Below are 18,891 nucleotides of genomic sequence, written 5' to 3' on the forward strand. Positions count from 1 at the left end.
GCCCCGCCCCTGCCCCTGCCTACCCCTGCCGCGGGGCCCTACCGTGCCCCTCCCCGCCCTTCTGGGCCGTCAAGCAGAGCCCCCCTCCTCCCGGCTGTCAGCCTGGGAAGGGGGCCAGGCCCTGAGCTCAGACCTTGGCGATTCCAGAGCGTCTGAGGCCCAGAGCCAGCCCCGCCAGCCCGGCCCGACGGGGAGGGGGCGGGGAAGGGAGGGCAGAGGGGCACCGGGAAGCCATCGGGAGGGGAGCTGCCAGGGAGGCTGGGCGTCCAGCTTTGTTCCTTCTGCCCCTCTTCTGGACCCCGGGGGCCTCTTCTCGGAACCCCACTGAGCCCCTGGTCAAAGGGCGTCCCCTCCCTGAGTCCTTTCCTCAGCGGGGCGTGGGCCGGTGCAAATGAAAAGTGGCTTGGGGGCTGGGAGACCCCCATGTGCTCCAGGGGGGGCTGGGGAAGGGCCGATCTGCCGCGTGACCCCGGGCCAGGCCCGTCTTCCTCCCCCAGCCTCGGTTTCCCGCTCCGCTGGGGCGGGGCTGGAGGTCGCTGCAGGCCGCCCCGCCCCGCCTGGAGGAATCTGGCAGGACGACCCGTCGGTCCCAGGTGAGGGCCGGCTGGAAAGGGCCCAGCGCGGCGGCGGCGGCGGGTTCCGGCGGGGGCGGGCACCTGGGGTGGGGACACCCGCCACCCCCCGGCCTCCACCCTGCACACCCTCGCTCCTCCAGGCGGCGGCGACGGTGCTTGAAAGAGAAGAAAACTGTCTCCCTGGCCGGGGGCCAGCGTCCCAGCCCCCTCGCCGCCGCCGCGCCGCGCTCCAGCGGGGAAAACAACTGCTCGCTTCTCCCGGCGTCCGCCCCGCGCGCTCCCCGCTTCCCGGAGCCCGCGGGAGCCCAGCGCCCGCCCGGGGGGAGGCGCGGAGCCGGCCGGCCGCGCGGCCTTCCTCCCCCTCGCTCCTCCTCTCCGCCCCAACTTGCTCGGGCCTCCTCCTCGCTCCCGCCCCAGTTTGGGGCCTTCGCAGGCCCCCGGCCGCCGCGCGTGGCTGCGCTGCTTCCCGGGGCGACGGGAGTCCCGGGGCTCCCCGCGGTCCAGGCTCCATCTCTTGGCCTCTCCCCGGGCGCCCCCCGCCCGCCTCGGGCCCCTCTCCCTCGCTGCCCCCCCTGCACCCCTCTGCCGGGGCTCGGGGCTGCCGAGCCCCCTTCGGGTGCCGGGACCATAGCCCCCGCCCGGGCGCGCCCCGCTGCGGTCCGGTGGCCCCGGATGCCCGGACCCCGCGGGGCTGCTGGCGGCCTGGCCCCTGAGATGCGCGGGGCGGGGGCGGCGGGGCTGCGGGCGCTGCTGCTGCTGCTGCTGCTGCTGCTGGGCCCGGGCGGCGGGGTCCAGGGGGGGCCGGCCGGGGAGCGGGGCGCCGGCGGGGGCGGGGCGCTGGCCCGCGAGCGCTTCAAGGTGGTCTTTGCGCCGGTGATCTGCAAGCGGACCTGTCTCAAGGGCCAGTGTCGGGACAGCTGTCAGCAGGGTTCCAACATGACGCTCATCGGGGAGAACGGCCACAGCACAGACACGCTCACGGGCTCGGGCTTCCGCGTGGGTGAGGCCGGGGCGCCGGGCTGGAGCGGTGGGGGTTGGGCAGCAGGGCCGGGCAGGGGTGTACAGCCGGGTCGGGCCTTGCCTCTGGGGCTGGGGGGACAGAGAGCAGAGATCTAGGGGGCTGCGCTCCCAGGGGCACTGGAGGTCTTGGGGAGCTGGAGTCCTGGGGGCCAGAGTTGAGGGGTCTGTATGGAGCTTTGGGGTAGGGTTTGGGCCACAGTGTGGGGAAATTAGGTTTCTGGGTGGCACAGGCTCTAGGGAAGGTGCTGGGTGCTGGGTTCTAGAGGCACTCCTGGCTAGCACACAGTGGCTATGAGGGATGTCAGGTGGGGACGGGAGGTCCAAGTCAGAGAAGGGGTAAATATTCCCCCAAGAAACAGACTTGCCGGAAGAAACATTGGAAAAGTCTTGTTAAAATGTCTAAAGTGGGGCCTTAGAGAGAAGGAGCAGAGGTGAGGGCTGGGGATTAGGGAGGTATTGGCAAGGTCTGGGAGGGGTGTGTCAAGGCCTAAGAAGGGGGTACAGGCCTGGGGGTGAGGACTCCTCAGTCCCTCCTTTTCCTGGTGCCCACCTATGCCTCCCCCATAAGCCCTGGGCAGCTCTGCCCCAAAGGCCCTCAGAGCACCTCCCCAGCCCCTCCTGGCCTCCCCACCAGCCTGGGGCCCACTCCTTCTCCAGCAGCTCTTTTCAAAAGGCCAGGCCCGGGGCTCAGCTCTCCTCCCCCAGGGCCCTGACTGTGGGCCAGGCTGGGGGAGGCGTCCTGGCAGTAATTACCCTCCAGGACTGGGCAATTAGGCCAGGCCCGGGGTGGCACCAGCAAAACAGCCCCTCTCGCACATTCCCAGACTCCCAGACCCACTCCCAGACCAAGGAACCCCATTCGGATGGTTCTCATGAGAAGACCTGTTTGTGTGGTTGGGGGGAGTGTGGTACAGACATGGGGGCGTGCATGGGATTTGGGAGTGGTACACTGAGATTAAGGACATGTTTGTTTGTGTTTTTGTCTTGGTTGCGTGTCTCAGTCCCTGTTAGTGAGTCTCTGGGAGGGTTGATGTAAGCCTGTGTTGGGGTCAGAGTGACAGTCTGTATATGTAGGTGTGACAAGGTGACTGTGTATGTGTGTGTGAGTGGCAGAATGACTCTGTGCATGGCCCCCAGGCCCCCTGGCCATCCTTCCCAGGCTGCCGCTTCCATCCCTGCTGCCCACATCCCCCAGGCTCGGTGCCCAGGCCGCAGTGGGCGGGTGTCACTGGACGGTCACCCTCACCGCTACGGGTGACTCACTGGGAGGCAGGAAGGAGAGGCTCCTGCCTCCCCCGGCCCAGCACACACCCCTCTGAGAGGCCTGGCCCCAGGGGGCCAGGCAGGAGGGTCTGGGCTGCCTCTCGCCAGGCCCCAAGGGTCACAGATGTGAGCGGTCCCAGTGAGGCCCTGCAGGTGTCCCAGAGGGCAGCACCCCACCTTCCCACCCCAGAAAGTAAGGGCTGCTCTGGGGCAGGCAGGAGAGGGGCTGGGCCTCTGGTCCATGAGCTCAGGGTCCCAAGGCCAGAATCACACGTCTGACACTGGTGTGTGTGACTGAGAGACAGAGATCCCTTGCACATACCTGTGAGTGCACAGCCATTCACTCCGTCACTCCTTCATTCATTCCCCCCACACCTCCTCTGGGACCCAGCCTTGCCCTCTAAAGCACCCTTTATGGTAGGGAGACCGGCATACATATAATCAAGCCCAGGGCCGGGCAGAGTTGGGGGTGGGAGGCAAGGCTCCCCTCCCGGGAAGGGGCTGAGGTCGCAGGGATGAGATTTGGACATGCAGAGCTGGGGAAACAGGACCCCTAGATGGGGAGAGAGGCATGAATGCAGGCATGGAGGCCAAAGATGGCACAAGTTTCCAGGAGGAGGGAGATGAGTCCAGCCTGCCTGGGGCTTGCCGGTGCACATGCAGAAGCAGAGGGCCCCAGCTGAAAGGAAGGTTGGGGCTGGGCCATGGAGAGCCTTGAATGCCTGGGCACAAGGCAGGCAGTGAGCAGGGCCCAGCTGTGCTGGAGCTTTGCCCTGTGGGGTGTGGGACAGTGGGCAGCCAGGAGAGGGACAGGAGGCCAGCCAGGGGGCTGGATGGCCAGGCCCGAGCCAGGGCAGGGGAAGAGGGCATGGAGGGGGCATGGATGCCAGGGACAGTTCAGATGCCACAACTGAGCGGGGTGGGAGGAGGAGAGATGGAGCTTCAAGGTCAATTCTGGACGGTTGGGCAGGTGGGGCTGCCCAATGGTGGCCCAAGGTTGGAGGTGGGTTGGGGGGCAGGATGCTGATTTCCATCAGTGTCCCCTGGGTGGGGGTGTACAGAAGAGGTCCAGGAGAGGTGGGGGGGGGGGTGATGGCAGTAGCTGGAGATGTGGATCATCTCAGTGGTGAGGTATGGCCCCTGGGGTGGCAGAGGGAGGGAGAGGGGGAGGGAGAGCAGACGGCGGGCTGAGGCCTGACTCAGGGGAAGAATTTGAGTTAGGGGAGGATAGGATGCACCAGGGAGAGGTGGGAGACCTGGGAAAGGCCCAGGGGAAAGCCAGAGGAGGGGAAGTTTGTTCCATCATCATCATCATCATTTGCTCTCACTTAGTAAGCACCCTCTGTGTACCAGGCAGTGTGCTGAGCGTTTTACAGGTGGCAAGCCTCCAGATAAGGCACAGGGAGGAGAGCGAGTCCCACAGACCCTAAACCCGACATACTGTGGATATGAGGATGTTGGGGGACAGTCTCCAAGTGTGTAGGGGATGAGTTACAAAAACCATCTTCCGAAGGGGACAAAGCCAGTGGGTGGTGAGGAAGTGGGGGTGTGGGCAGGATGCAGGCGCGGGGCCGGGTCGGGGTGGGGCCTGGGCCCTGACCGGCCTCCCCTCCGCAGTGGTGTGCCCTCTGCCCTGCATGAACGGCGGCCAGTGCTCCTCCCGAAACCAGTGCCTCTGCCCCCCGGATTTCACGGGCCGCTTCTGCCAGGTGCCGGCCGGTGGGGCCGGCGGAGCAGCCGGCAGCTCGGGCCCCGGGCTGGGCCGGGCTGGGGCCCTGCCCGCCGGCGCGCTGCCGCCCCTGGCCCCTGAGGGCGAGTCGGTGGCCAGCAAGCACGCCATCTACGCCGTCCAGGTGATCGCGGACCCGCCCGGGCCCGGGGAGGGGCCCCCTGCCCAGCATGCGGCCTTCCTGGTGCCCCTCGGGCCGGGACAGATCTCGGCGGAAGGTACCAGGCAACGGGCAGCCCCGGGGAGGCCGAGGAGGGCGGGCACCGGGGTGGCGGTCCCGGGCGGGGGCGGGGCCACCCGGAGAGGGGCCGCCCTGAGGCCCCGCCCCGCCCCCAGTGCAGGCCCCGCCCCCCGTGGTGAACGTGCGCGTCCACCACCCGCCCGAGGCCTCGGTCCAGGTGCACCGCATCGAGGGGCTGAACGCCGAGGGCCCCGGCCCCTCACAGCACCTGCTGCCGCACCCCAAGCCCCCGCACCCTCGGCCACCCACCCAAAAGCCCCTGGGCCGCTGCTTCCAGGACACGCTGCCCAAGCAGCCCGTGAGTGAATCCGCAGTCGCGGCGGGACTGACCCTTCTGTCCCTCGGGGTGGCCTTATCCCAACTCACCGGATTCCTCCAAACCGGGGTTCCAGGGCACCCCCAGTTACCCACCCGCAGGCTCCGTTGGGGAGAAGGGAAGGGTCTCAGGAGGGAGGCCGGGTGGGAGCAGGGCACCCTGTGACCCCCCTCTTTCGCCCTCCCCCCAGTGCGGCAGCAACCCCCTCCCCGGCCTCACCAAGCAGGAAGACTGCTGCGGAAGCATCGGCACCGCCTGGGGCCAAAGCAAGTGCCACAAGTGCCCCCAGCTGCAGTGTGAGTGCCCCCACTGCAGGGCAGCCCCTCCTGCACCCCTCCCACCCCGGGCAGTGGGCGGCACCAGCTCAGTTCCTCACTCTGTCCCACTCTGCCCCTCCCCTGGCGCCCTCCTTCCCCTCCCTGAAGGCCTGGAGGACCCTCCCCTGCCATGCTCTCCTCTCTGCAGACACAGGCGTGCAGAAGCCCGGGCCCATGCGTGGGGAGGTGGGCGCCGACTGCCCCCAGGGCTACAAGAGGCTCAACAGCACGCACTGCCAGGGTACAGACGGCCAGGTGTACACTGGGGAGGTCCCAAGGTGGGCAAGGGAGGAGGTGGGGCTGCGGCAGGACCCTGAGGTCCTTGGAGCAGCTGGCTGTCACCCTGTGGCCCCAGACTAGAGGGACCAAACTTCTGCTCACCACAGACATCAACGAGTGTGCGATGCCTGGGATGTGTCGCCATGGTGACTGCCTCAACAACCCTGGCTCCTATCGCTGTGTCTGCCCACCTGGTCACAGTCTGGGCCCCTCGCGCACACAGTGCATTGGTGAGCCTGAGCTGGGGGCTCAGGTCCCTGGGAGGTCACAAGCATGTGTGGGAGGAATAAGGCTCTGAGCAGGGAGGGTCAGAGGTTACAAAGCTCAGGATGAGGTCAAGGATTGCCTGAAGGAGGAGCAAAGCCTAGAGCAGATAGGATCAGGGGTCAGTGGGGCCAGGGGTCATGTGAGATTGGGAGTTAGAGGTCACATGAGGTCAGGGACTATATGGAGTCAGAGTGCTCTGAGATCATGGGCTTGAAGGGTAGGAGGAATGAGATCTGGAACAGCTAGAATCAGCAGTCGCTAGGGTCAGGGGTCACATGAGGTAAAAATGTCACATGAGGTCAGGAGTCAAATGGACAGTAGAGATGAGGTTTACAGTAGCTGAAGGTCAGTGGTCAGATAAGTTTCAGATCATATGAGGTCAGGGCAACAGGTTCAGAGGTCACATGGCTTCAGGGTCATATGGGGTCAGGGATCACATGGGAAACCAGGGTTGTCTGGGCCAGAGTGGTAAAGCCTGGAGCAGCTGGGAAGAGGGATGGGGGCAGTGTTTAGGCTGGATTCCCATGCCCCCATCCCCTGCAGCGGACAAGCTGGAGGAGAAGAGTCTGTGTTTCCGCCTGGTGAGCCCCGAGCACCAGTGCCAGCACCCGCTGACCACGCGCCTCACCCGTCAGCTCTGCTGCTGCAGTGTTGGCAAGGCCTGGGGTGCACGGTGCCAGCGCTGCCCGGCTGATGGCACTGGTGAGCCTGGAGTGTAGGGGCCGGGGGCTGTCTGTCCGTGTGCCCATTCAGGGACTGCTCACCTCTCTGTCCCTTGCCCTGACTACAGTTGCCTTCAAGGAGATCTGCCCGGCTGGGAAGGGGTACCACATCCTCACCTCCCACCAGACGCTCACCATTCAGGGCGAAAGTGACTTCTCCCTCTTCCTGCACCCCGATGGGCCACCCAAGCCCCAGCAGCTGCCTGAGAGCTCCAGCCGGCTGCCACCACCCGAGGACGCTGGGGAAGAGAGAGGTCCGGCCTGACCCCTGCTGCTCCCTGACCAAGCTGAACACCTAAATCAGACCCCCTCGATCCTCGATCTGTATATGACCTCAGAGTCTAACCCTCTATCTCCTAATCCCTAATGCAACCACTCATCCCCAGACCTAACCCTCTGATCCCTAACCAAGGTTGTAACCTCAGGATTTAACCCCCAATGCCCAGGATCTGGCCATCTATTGCCTTTCAGCCCTATTCCTCTGACCCCTTGAGCCCTTTGATTACTTGATCAGGGCATTGATTCAGCCCAAATGCTGTGCCCAGACCTGACCCTCTGCCCCAGGGATTTGACCCTGGGATATAACCCTCTAACTCTGATTTGTAAGCCAAGGACCTTGCTCAACCATTGCACCCCAGACCCCGGAAGGCTTCCTGACTCCTGATGCAGATATTCCCTGACGCCAAGTTCCAACCCCTGATTCTTGACTCAGAGACTCGATTCTTTAACTCTTGGAAACCCTGACCCCAGATGCCCAGCTGCAGATCCTGACCTGACTCCTTTCCCCTAGCGCAACACTTACGGTCCCCCTCTTCTTCCCTTTTAGGGGTAACCACGGACTCAGTGAGTATGAGTGCCCAGGTGGGAAGGGCAGGGAAGGGGAGGGAGACGCGGAGGGCCCACGCTGCTGTCCCCCACAGCCAGTGAGTGAGGAGCGGCCAGCCCAGCAGAGCCCCCCGACCACCACCACGCCTCCTGCCCGGCCCTACCCCGGTGAGCTGGACACTGCAGGGGCCAGTCCCCAGGGACCAGGTCGCTGCTGGGGAAAGTTCGCGGTCTAGGCACTGGGGGGCGGTGGAGCTGGGGTAGGACGTTCGGGTTCCCAGGCGCCCGGGAGAGGGGTGGCTCACCCAGCCTCCGCACCCCGGCGCCGGGCGTGCGCCGCTGCCTGCAGAGCTGATCTCCCGCCCCTCGCCGCCCACCGTGCGCTGGTTCCTGCCGGACTTGCCCCCCTCCCGAAGTGCCGTGGAGATCGCCCCCACGCAGGTCACAGGTAAGGCCCCCCTAGCGAGGCCACGCCCTCTGCAGGCCGCCCCGGGAAGCCACGCCCCCGGCCTTTCTCCTCTCCCCTTCCCTTCCGGCCCCCCATTCCCTAGCGCTACGGGGTGTTTGTACCGTGGCTTCCCGTGTGCCAGACCTCGGCTGGGTGCCGGGGAATCCGCGGTGAACAGCACCTACTGTCAAATCCCCCAAGTATTGTGGTGTCCAACCCAGTCTGAGAAAGTTCATTCATTCATTCATTCATTCATTCAACCAATATTTCTTGAGCACCCGCTACGTGCCAGGCACTGTTGGACAAAACAGACAACAATTTCCTGTCCTTGCGGAGCAGACACAGAGCAATAAGTGAAACTTGAGTATGTCTCATAATGATATGAAAAAATAAATCAGAGAAGAGGGAAGGAAGTCTGGGGCTTGTGGTAGCAATGAGATATCGCTTTCTAAGCACGTTTTTTTCCTCCCTAATTGTCTTCACATTTTTTATTCTGAAAAACTTACAGGACAGTTAGAAAAATAATACAAACCCCATACAAAGAACTTCAACATACCCCTATCCCCCAGATACCCAGATCCACCAATATGAACATTTTGCAACATTTGCAGATAGATCATTCTATCTATCCATCTATCAATTCATCTGTCTATCCATCTGTCTGCCTATCTAACAATCCATTTTTTGAACACTTGAGTGTAGGTTGTATACATCATGCTCCTTGAACACTTAATACTGCCATGTACATTTCTGTGAACAAGGATACTCACTTATGTAACCATCTTGAGTGCAGTTATCAAGTTTAAGAAATTTAACATTGTTATAAAGCTTACAGCCTATATTCCAATTTTTCGTATGTCCCAATATTGTTCTTTCGAGCCTTTTGTCCTCCTTCATTAAGTCCTGTCCAGGATCACATATTGCATTTAATTGTCATTGTCCCTGTAGTTGCTCTTTTTTTTTTTAAATTGTGAGAACACATATACAATATAAACTTTTCCATCTCAACCACCCCCAAGCATACCATTCAGTATTAATCACATTCACAATGTTGAGTTGCCCTCCCCACCTACCATTACTAGAATTTTCCCATCTCCCCAAACAGAAACCATACACCCATTATGCATTAATTCCCCATTCCCCTTGCCCCCTGCCCCTGGCAACCTGTACTCTAATTTCTGTCTCTGTGAGTTTGCATATTCTCCAATATTTTTTTTTTGTTGTTACCATGGGACTTAACTTTAAATCTATAACATTTATTTTGATGCCAACTTAATTTCAATAGTATACACCAAAGTGTGTTCCTATACCCCTCCATTCCGCCCCCTCTGTGTGGTATTTGTACATTATGAGTCCAAACTGATTTCTCATTGCATTTTATGCATTTGCCTTTTAGATTGTGTAGGAAGTAAAAAGTGGAGTTACAAACCTAAAATACAGTAGTCTGGCATTTATAGGTACCCCTGTCGTTACCCTTACCAGAGAGCTTTATTTCTTCATGCAGCTTCAATTTGTCTATTGTTCTTTTCTTTCAGCCTGTAGAACTGTCTTTGGCATCTCTTGTAAGGCTGGTCTTGCAGTGACAACATCTCTCAGATTTTGTTTATCTGGGAATATCCTAATCTCTCCCCCATTTTTGAAAGACAGTTTTGCCAGATATAGAATTTTGGGTTGGCAATTTTTGGCTTTCAGCACTTTGAACATGTCATCCCAGTGCCTTCTTGCCTCCAGGGTTTCCCATGAGACATTGGCACTTAATCTTGTTGAGGCTCCAAGCTCGGTTTTCAAGATTATTAGAAATTAAAGGAGGGGAAGTGGGAAAGGAATGGGGTGTGCAGGTTGGGAAAAAGGACATTCCAAGTGAAGTGAAGTTTGTGCAAAAGTATGGAAGCATGATGCACTAGTGGAGGAGGGAGCAAACCACACACGGATCAGTGGTTCTAAGCCAGGGAAGGGCCAGGTCATGGAGTCTTAAGAGCCCTTGGGTGTGGTCCCAGAGCTTGTGGGAAGTGTCTGCAGGGTTTTGGGCATCATAATTGCTAGTCCCAACTGAGCAGTCCCTGAGTGCCAGGCACCGTTTTAAGAGTTTTACAGACTAAGTATCATTTAACCTTCTTGCACTGTGTGAAGTGGGCACCGAGCGTCATTTTCCAGATGAGAAACTTGGGGCTTAGAGAGGTTACGTAGTTTACCCCAGGTCACTCGGCTGAGCCAGCTTCCAGCCCGGGTCTGGGTGGACTCCAGAGCTCAAGGGAGCTACTAGCCTGACTGAAACCCAGAGCGTGGCTGAGGTCCTGGGCTGAGGGCAGGGGTGGAGATGGCTGCCCTGGATGTCTGCACAGCATGGGCCTCCAGCTCCTGCCTGGTTCGGGAGGTAGAGGCAATCAACCATTCTGCAATGGGGTTCTGAGTCCCTTGGGTCACTGGGCTAGAGGACATTGGGGCAGGGCTGCAAGGTTTAAGGAATTAAGGTGATTGGGGGAGAAGGGGCTTTCAGAGTCCAGATGGCAGGGGGTATTGGGGTGACTGCAAGGCCCTGTGTCTCAAGCCACTGTGGTTGGCGTTTGGGGTGACTGTATCTTGGAGTGAGTGGGATGGAAGTTTGAAGAGTCCATGGGTTTAGCAGATAGGTATGTCAGGACCAGCTGGCGTCGTGGTATTGGGGTTATCTGGGATGGAGAGGGTGTGATTGGGGCCATTAGGAGCGTGGGGGTGGCGGGGGGGTCGAGGTCCATCCCTGGGGACCCTGCAGAGGGTGAGCGTTCCCCCGCCCGGCCCGCAGAGACGGACGAGTGCCGACTGAACCAGAACATCTGTGGCCACGGCGAGTGTGTCCCGGGCCCTTCGGACTACTCCTGTCACTGCAACCCGGGCTACCGGTCGCATCCGCAGCACCGCTACTGCGTGGGTGAGCGCGGGGCCGGGGGGCGGGCGGTCCCCGGGGCGGCCCTGGGGCTGCACAGACCTTTGACGTCCCGTCGCGGGTTCGTCCTCCTCAGACGTGAACGAGTGCGAGGCGGAGCCGTGCGGCGCCGGGCGGGGCATCTGCATGAACACCGGCGGCTCCTACAACTGCCACTGCAACCGCGGCTACCGCCTGCACGTCGGCGCAGGGGGGCGCTCGTGCGTGGGTGAGCTCGGCCGGGGCGGGGCGCGGGCAGGGGGCGGGGCGCACGGGGGCGGTGCTAGGCTTCTCGGGTGGGGCGGGGCTCTCCCGGCCGCAGAGCCAGCCGCCCCCCGCGCCCCCTTCTTCCCGCTCAGACCTGAACGAGTGCGCCAAGCCTCACCTGTGCGGCGACGGCGGCTTCTGCCTCAACTTCCCCGGTCACTACAAGTGCAACTGCTACTCCGGCTACCGTCTCAAGACCTCCCGGCCGCCCGTCTGCGAAGGTGGGGGAGACCCCTCCAGATCCAAGGGGGGGTCCTCAGCACTCCCTCGACCACGGCTGGGGGCGGGGCCTGGACTCCTGTCTCTGCCCAGCTCTGGGCCTCTCAGAGGTCCGAATCGGGGAGCCCAGAGGGCCGTGTTCACCTTTCTGATTCGTGACGGAGGAGGGAGGCCCTGCTGAGCATCCTGAGCTCCGGGCCGGCTCCGTCGTCCCCAAACGGGCCCTCTTCCTTCTTCCCGCCGCGCAGACATCGACGAGTGCCGGGACCCCAGCTCCTGCCCAGATGGCAAATGCGAGAACAAACCCGGGAGCTTCAAGTGCATCGCCTGTCAGCCTGGCTACCGCAGCCAAGGGGGCGGGGCATGCCGCGGTAAGGGCGGGGCCAGGGTTGGAGGCGGGGCCTCGAAGACTAAGGGGCGGAGCCCGGCCGGGGGTTACCAGGGTGGTAGGGCTGGGTCTGGCTCGGATTGGGGGGGCGGGGGCGGGACCAGCATCCGGGGCGGGGCCTGCGGGGAGTAGAGGCCCCCACCCCGGCGCGGTGGACCGCGGGTGGCACGGTGTGCGAGGCGAGCCTTCTCCGCAGACTTGAACGAGTGCGCCGAAGGCAGTCCCTGCGCGCCGGGCTGGTGCGAGAACCTGCCGGGCTCCTTCCGCTGCACGTGCGCCCAGGGCTACGAGCCCGCGCCAGACGGCCGCAGCTGCCAGGGTGAGCTCCGGCCCTCCACCCCCGGCTGCGGGTCTCCCCGTCTGTTAAATGGGTGGGTGGGAGGTGGCTAACTCGCCCCGCGCCCCACCAAGTCCTTCATTGACCCAGCTGCTTATTTTCAAAGCGAACCTCTCCAGGAAGGGGCCACTAGAATTTCCAGATAGGAGGGTCTTGGGAGGCGAGGATTACAACTGAGTTTGCAAAGCTCGTTACTTAAATTTGAAGGAAAACGTCCCTGTAAAAGAATGGCGAGTGTTAATAGCTGGCTGTGCACAGAAAGGATAATTCGGCATCACTGTCTAGTGGGAGGAGGGGAGCACGGATGAGAGAAGGGTTTTCGGGAGATTAAGGGAGGTTACCCTTAATTTTGTCAATGAAGAGAGAGGGGCCGGAGTTGACAGGGGCTTTGAGGAGAAGAGTAGAGGTTTGGAACTGCCTGAGGCACGGGGAGGCCTAGGGGCTCTTCAGAAGTCAGGAGCTGGGAGCAGTGGGGGAGGACCGCGCTGGGCTGAGGCACATGGCACAGCCCAGGGTTTTCGGCAGCTGCTGGCTCCAGCCCCGCTCAGCACCTGCACCTCCGACTGCAGGCTTGGCTTTGCCCACCCAGTTAGGAGAAAGGAGAGGCCTTCCTGGGTCCCTGTGGATGATAAGCCCTGAGCTCCGGTTGCAGAGAGAAGAGGGTCAGGCTGGGAGCCATCCGAGTGTCTGGGGGCTCAGAGGGAGCTCAGACAACTGAGAGGGAAGATCCAAGCTCCTGTGGGAAAGAAGATGGAATTGGGGGCTTGAGGAGAACACAGCGGCAGTGGGAAGCAGTGAGGCAGGTCCCAGGGATGAAAAGCTCCCTGTGGTCCTGAGAAGGAGTACCTTCACCTTCATTGAGGTGAAGGTCACTGCAGCTGAGGGTCATGGGAAGTGGTCATGCACATGGATGGTGAAAACTCCTAGGATGGAGAGGACTGGAGAGAACTAGAGGGGACGAGGGGCTGGGAGGGTGGGTGCTGACAGCAACAGAGGCCAGAGGCTGATGTGAGGGCCTTGGCACTTTGGAGGAAGAACTGGCTTGGACAGGGCCTGGGGTGTGGGTAACAACCAGCTTTCATCCATCCTAGAGGGCTATAGGGAAGCTTGTCCTCAGGGGAGAGCCAGGTTGTTTTAGAGCAGAAGCAGAAGTTATTCTGGGAAACGTGCAAAGATATGGGGGATTTTATCTGCATGGGAAGAAGGAAGCTGTAGCTGATGAGGGGAAAGGTTAGGGGCCCAGAATTGAGAGAAGCAGGGGTGAGGAAGCCCAGGGTGGCATGGGGGGAGAGGATGGAGGAAGGAGGGTGGCTCTCGATTGGTGAGGGTAGATGAAGGGTGGGAAGGCCTGGTGGCAGGGCCTGGCCTCAGGTGTCCTCAATGGCCCAAACTCTTTAGCACCTGAATTGGTTCAGGGTCCCTGGCAGCACCCAGCCTGGTCACCAGGGCACGGTGTGCCGTATGGGAGCCTTCCAGAGATGGCTGCTCTGGGGTATAGGGAGGCAGGGAGGGCCCTGTGCTTCCCTTGAGCTCCACTGGCCTCAGGTATGGTGCTCCAGGCCACTGGCACAAATGCAGGAAGGACACTGGGGCCTGTGTGCCCAGCCTGGCCTTCTGATACCCCTCTGCCCTGCAGACGTGGACGAGTGTGAGGCTGGAGACGTGTGTGACAATGGCATCTGCACCAACACGCTGGGCTCCTTTCAGTGTCAGTGCCTCTCTGGCTACCACCTGTCCAGGGACCGGAGCCGCTGCGAGGGTGAGGGGGGTTGGGAGCTGGGCAGGGGGCTGTTCCTCCTACCCCAGGACCTCCCCCGCCCAGGCCCCTAGCCCAGGGGCTACCTGTGCATCCCCAGATCCAGCCCCATCCAGACCCAAAATGGGGCATGAGGGTGTGGGAACAGCCCCAGGCTTTCCAGGAAGCCTTGGTCTCAGGCTGGGGACGGGGGAGGAGGGGGGCCAGACCCTGAAAATCTCCGCTACCCCCCACCCCTGTCCCCTGCGATCCTTTCACCAGACATTGATGAGTGTGACTTCCCCGCGGCCTGTATTGGGGGCGACTGTGTCAACACCAATGGCTCCTACCGCTGTCTCTGCCCCCAGGGGCACCGGCTGGTGGGCGGCAGGAAGTGCCAAGGTATGAGGGGGGGTGGCTGGGAGCAAGGATCCCCTGGGCACTGTTGGTGGTGGTCGTCGTTCCATCCATCCATCCATCCCCATCCGATCACTCATCCTTCCACTCTTTCACCTGAAATAACAAAAATAGAAATAACATGTGCAGAGCTCCCAGCAGATGTTAATTCGCTAGCCTCCCCGTTGGCTCATCCTACCTGCTTGCATCTGACAAGAGTCTCCTGAGCACCTGCCATGTGCCAGTTCGGTGCTCTGTCCTAGGGATTGAACAATGACTTACATGGCTCCCATGTAAACTGATTCGTGCAGTTTAAGGGATTAATTGCAAGGGGGCGGTTACAGTTAAACTGAGACTCGAAACTTGAGCGGGGTTGCCTAGGTGGAGGAAGGGGACGGAATGGTATTCCAGACTGTCATGGGTTCGGGTTCATTTCTTTACACCTCAAACCTATGATCTCCGTTAGAAAAGGCCTGAGCCTAATCAGGTCGTGATTCAATGGGTTTGGGCTTCTTTCAAGCAACCTCCAACTCAACTCAGAGTCTAGGGACAGACAGTAGTTTAAAAGTAAAGAGCTCTCAAGACAAGAATTCACCTTTAATACATTTTTACTAAAAGGAGCATTTAAGGTAAAAGGGGCAAGTTTACAATGTAAAAATTAATTGATACATTACCAAGCCTAGGAGCCCCTCTTCTCCAGACATAGCTGGACATGAGATCAGAAAGTGCTCCCCCTTGTCTCAGTTACAGAAAATTTATAGCCCTTGATTTAGAGTAACTTTAATTAAATCATATTCTATTTTTACATTAAATGATGCTTCATGAACATGAATGTCTCACGAAGCGAAGCATCTCAATGCATGAGTTGTTCAAGATCAAAGGAAGGTATCCACGTTATCAAAGACTTAGTCTTGAATGCCCGTAAAACTCTACTGATAATATTTTCACTAATTAAGTTACGATTTTTTAAGAGTAATGTAACATACTTTTACTTATAAAAATTAGAAAAGAGAGTATTATTACTTGTCTCTAACTTGTTAATATAGTTTTTTTTATTCTATTCTATTGACTAGTTTAGCCATTACATCATATTGATAAACATACATTTGATTTGGACTGTATTCAACCTTGCTATTTTATTTATGACTTCTCTATGATTAAAGTAACAGCTGCAGCTCACCCCGTTTTCACAGAGGACTAAGTGATTACATATAATCTATATCTAAGAAGGTTGAGAGGGCCTTTCTGCTTTCTTAAAAATTTTCACAGTTCTTTTAACCATTTAGCTTCTCCTTCAATATAATTTTCTAATATGGAACTTGAAGGGTATGAAACATCTGTCCCAGTTATTATAGTAACATCTTTCCACTTTTTATCATTTGGAAATTGTACTTGAGTGTTTTTAGGTAAAAGTTCTGTTAAATGTGCTTCTATATCAGAAGGAATAACCAGTTCTTCACTATCAGAACAGAAAACATCAGGTGGTAGATGAGAGCAGCATAGAGAGAAGGAATCAGTGTTCTCATCAGATTCCTCAGTAGAGATATTATCCTGCGATAATGCCAAGGAACGGTATGTGCAAAGCACAGAGGTCTCGAAGGAGCCAGTTGTGGTTTTAGGGGAGAGTAGACACCAGTGTCTTGAGTATAGGGCTGGGGAGAAGGGGTTAAAGGGTGAGGAGATTTAAAGGTATTGGGAAATCAAACTGGAAGTCCTCAAATGCCAAGAAACTGGGGACTTCATTCTGTGGTTAGGGGGCCACTGAAGACTGCAGCAGAAGGGCAGAGTGAAAGTGCCCACACCTACACACAGGCACAGACTCGCCCCAGGGGACTTCCTGTTGTGTGTACTCTGGAATCAGAGGGCGCACCCCCAGGGGAAGCGGGGCAGTCTCCGGGTAAGCAGCGCCCCTGTCTCCACTCCCCTCCCTCGGCACAGACATAGACGAGTGCAGCCAGGACCCGGGCCTGTGCCTTCCCCACGGGGCCTGCGAGAACCTGCAGGGCTCCTATGTGTGCGTCTGTGATGAGGGCTTCACGCCCGCCCCGGACCAGCACAGCTGTGAGGGTGAGTGCCCTCTGGACCCCTCCCCGGACCAGACAAACCCCCGGTGCTGCAGCCAGGGTTCCCACCCTCCGGAATTTGGGGAACAGGAAGAAATCCCTGTGGCTCAGGGAGTCCAGGGGGGTCAGACTTCGGGGGTCCATGAATGCCACGTGGAGGAGCTTGGCTTTCACAGGGTGGGGGAGGGAGGAGCCCGGGACAAGGGGCAGCAGGGGAACGTGGTTGGCGGGCGGGGTGGACAGGGCCGCCATCTGTCGGCAAGGCCCTGAGCGGCCTTCTCCCCCCTCAGAGGTGGAGCAGCCCCACCACAAGAAGGAGTGCTACCTTAACTTCGATGACACGGTGTTTTGCGACAGCGTACTGGCCACCAACGTCACCCAGCAGGAGTGCTGCTGCTCGCTGGGGGCCGGCTGGGGGGACCACTGCGAGATCTATCCCTGTCCGGTCTACAGTTCAGGTCAGGCGCCGGGCAGGCCTCTTTCCTTCCTGGGGCCTCAGTTTCTTCATCTGGGAAGGAGGCCGGCGGCACCTCCATGGGTGGCTGGGAAGTGGGGTGGAGCCCAGCGCGCGCGCCCAGCCCTGCTGCCTTCCCTCCCCCCGACCGCTGTCTCCCCGCAGCCGAGTTCCACAGCCTCTGCCCCGACGGGAAGGGCTACACCCAGGACAACAACATTGTCAACTACGGCCTCCCGGCCCACCGCGGTAAGCTCCCTGCGGCCCCGCCCCTCGTGCTATCCCCTCCCCTCCCGTCCTTACGCCATCTCCCGGAAAAGCCCCTCCCGCGGTGAGCCCCGCCCGCATTCCCCCCCCCCCAACCCGGCGGCCGGGCCCCACCGCTCTGTCCGGCAGATATCGACGAGTGCATGTTGTTCGGGACGGAGATCTGCAAGGAGGGCAAGTGCGTGAACACGCAGCCCGGCTATGAGTGCTACTGCAAGCAGGGCTTCTACTACGACGGGAACCTGCTGGAGTGCGTGGGTGAGCGCGGCGGGCCCGAGGGTGGAGTGGGGTGGGGTGGCGGGAGACAGCTGCCCCCACCCCTCCACCCCGGACGGCCCCTGCCACGCGCGCCTTTCCTCCCCGCAGACGTGGACGAGTGTCTAGACGAATCCAACTGCCGGAACGGAGTGTGTGAGAACACGCGCGGCGGCTACCGCTGCGCCTGCACGCCCCCGGCCGAGTACAGCCCAGCTCAGCGCCAGTGCCTGAGCCCTGAGGAGATGGGTGAGGACCGGCCGGGGAACCCGGGAGGGCCAGGGGCGCGGGCCGGGCTGTGAGAGCCACCCCACCCAACCCCTCGCTGCCCGCAGACGTGGACGAGTGCCAGGACCCGGCAGCCTGCCGCCCTGGCCGCTGCGTCAACCTGCCGGGCTCCTACCGCTGCGAGTGTCGCCCGCCCTGGGTGCCCGGGCCCTCCGGCCGCGACTGCCAACTCCCAGAGAGCCCGGCCGGTGAGGGCGAGGGTCGTCCTGGGCCGAGCCCCGGAGCCCTGTGCGCTCGGATGGAGCCCGGGGGCCAGGGCCCCCGCGCGGTTGCAGTGGAGCGGTGACGGTGGCCCCTGCCTCGGACCCTCCCTGACGCCCGGGGCCCCTCCCCAGAGCGCGCTCCGGAGCGGCGCGACGTGTGCTGGGGCCAGCGCGGAGAGGACGGCATGTGTGCAGGGCCTCTGGCCGGGCCCGCCCTCACCTTCGACGACTGCTGTTGTCGTCAAGGCCGCGGCTGGGGCGCCCAGTGTCGCCCGTGCCCGCCTCGCGGAGCCGGTGAGCCGGCCGGGGAAGGGCTGGCCCGGAGCGCGTACAGGGCAGGTGCTGCGTACAGGGCGGGTGCCGGGGTGCACCGACCTCGCTGATCACCCCACCGCACCCTTTCCAGGGCCCCAGTGCCCGACGTCGCAGAGCGAGAGCAATTCCTTCTGGGATACCAGCCCCTTGCTGCTAGGAAAGGCCCCGCGGGGTGAGTGGTGCCGAGGGGGCGGCGGCGGCGGGGGCGGCGGCCTTTCCCCCAGGCGGTGTTGACGCTCCAATTCCCCGGCTCAGACGAGGACAGCTCAGAGGAGGACTCCGACGAGTGCCGCTGCGTGAGCGGCCGCTGCGTGCCGCGGCCCGGCGGCGCCGTATGCGAGTGCCCGGGTGGCTTCCAGCTCGACGCCTCCCGCGCGCGCTGCGTCGGTGAGCGGGGACGGGGCCAGGGCCGCGGGGCGGGGTCAGAAGCGGGAGCGGGCCGCCCTGGCTCCACACCAACTCCGCACTTGTCACCCCCAACAACAGACATCGACGAGTGCCGGGAGCTGAACCAGCGTGGGCTGCTGTGCAAGAGCGAGCGGTGCGTGAACACAAGTGGCTCCTTCCGCTGCGTCTGCAAAGCCGGCTTCGCGCGCAGCCGCCCGCACGGGGCCTGCGTGCCCCAGCGCAGCCGCTGATGCTGCGTTCAGCTTGGACCTCGGCGATCACCCCGCGGTTCCCGCTGGCGCTCGGGGAGTGCTTGGCCTCTTGCTCCTGCCCCGACGCACGGCTCGGACCCAGGGACCATCCAGGGGCCTGCAGACCCCCTCCCGCGCTCCGGTGACCCGATGGCGCCTGTC

At 61.0% G+C, this 18,891-nt stretch overlaps 1 protein-coding gene across 4 annotated transcripts; it reads left to right on the plus strand.

Annotated features, from left to right (window-relative positions):
* The first annotated feature begins 229 nt into the window (after nucleotides 1-229).
* On the plus strand, nucleotides 230-18,870 carry LTBP3 (latent transforming growth factor beta binding protein 3). 4 transcript variants are annotated; one of them, XM_037838304.1, is made up of 29 exons: nucleotides 230-593; nucleotides 716-1,575; nucleotides 4,476-4,805; nucleotides 4,924-5,126; nucleotides 5,335-5,440; nucleotides 5,610-5,702; nucleotides 5,848-5,970; nucleotides 6,551-6,709; nucleotides 6,798-6,983; nucleotides 7,556-7,572; nucleotides 7,650-7,722; nucleotides 7,904-8,002; nucleotides 10,785-10,910; nucleotides 11,002-11,133; nucleotides 11,264-11,392; nucleotides 11,639-11,761; nucleotides 11,975-12,097; nucleotides 13,752-13,874; nucleotides 14,133-14,252; nucleotides 16,185-16,313; nucleotides 16,600-16,767; nucleotides 16,929-17,012; nucleotides 17,160-17,288; nucleotides 17,397-17,534; nucleotides 17,621-17,761; nucleotides 17,909-18,070; nucleotides 18,183-18,263; nucleotides 18,347-18,478; nucleotides 18,578-18,870. In XM_037838304.1, exons 1-29 carry the CDS (start codon nucleotides 424-426, stop codon nucleotides 18,727-18,729), a joined length of 4,611 nt encoding a protein of 1,536 aa, XP_037694232.1. In that variant the 5' UTR covers nucleotides 230-423; the 3' UTR covers nucleotides 18,730-18,870. The 4 variants fall into 4 exon arrangements, with proteins under 4 accessions (XP_037694232.1, XP_037694233.1, XP_037694234.1 ...); XM_037838305.1 differs by lacking the exon at nucleotides 17,621-17,761; XM_037838306.1 differs by lacking the exon at nucleotides 230-593 and having other exon boundaries at nucleotides 1,475-1,571.
* The last annotated feature ends 21 nt before the right edge of the window (nucleotides 18,871-18,891 follow it).

Source organism: Choloepus didactylus, chromosome 6, assembly GCF_015220235.1.
Source record: "Choloepus didactylus isolate mChoDid1 chromosome 6, mChoDid1.pri, whole genome shotgun sequence".
In the NCBI taxonomy this organism is placed as follows: Eukaryota; Metazoa; Chordata; class Mammalia; order Pilosa; family Megalonychidae; genus Choloepus; species Choloepus didactylus.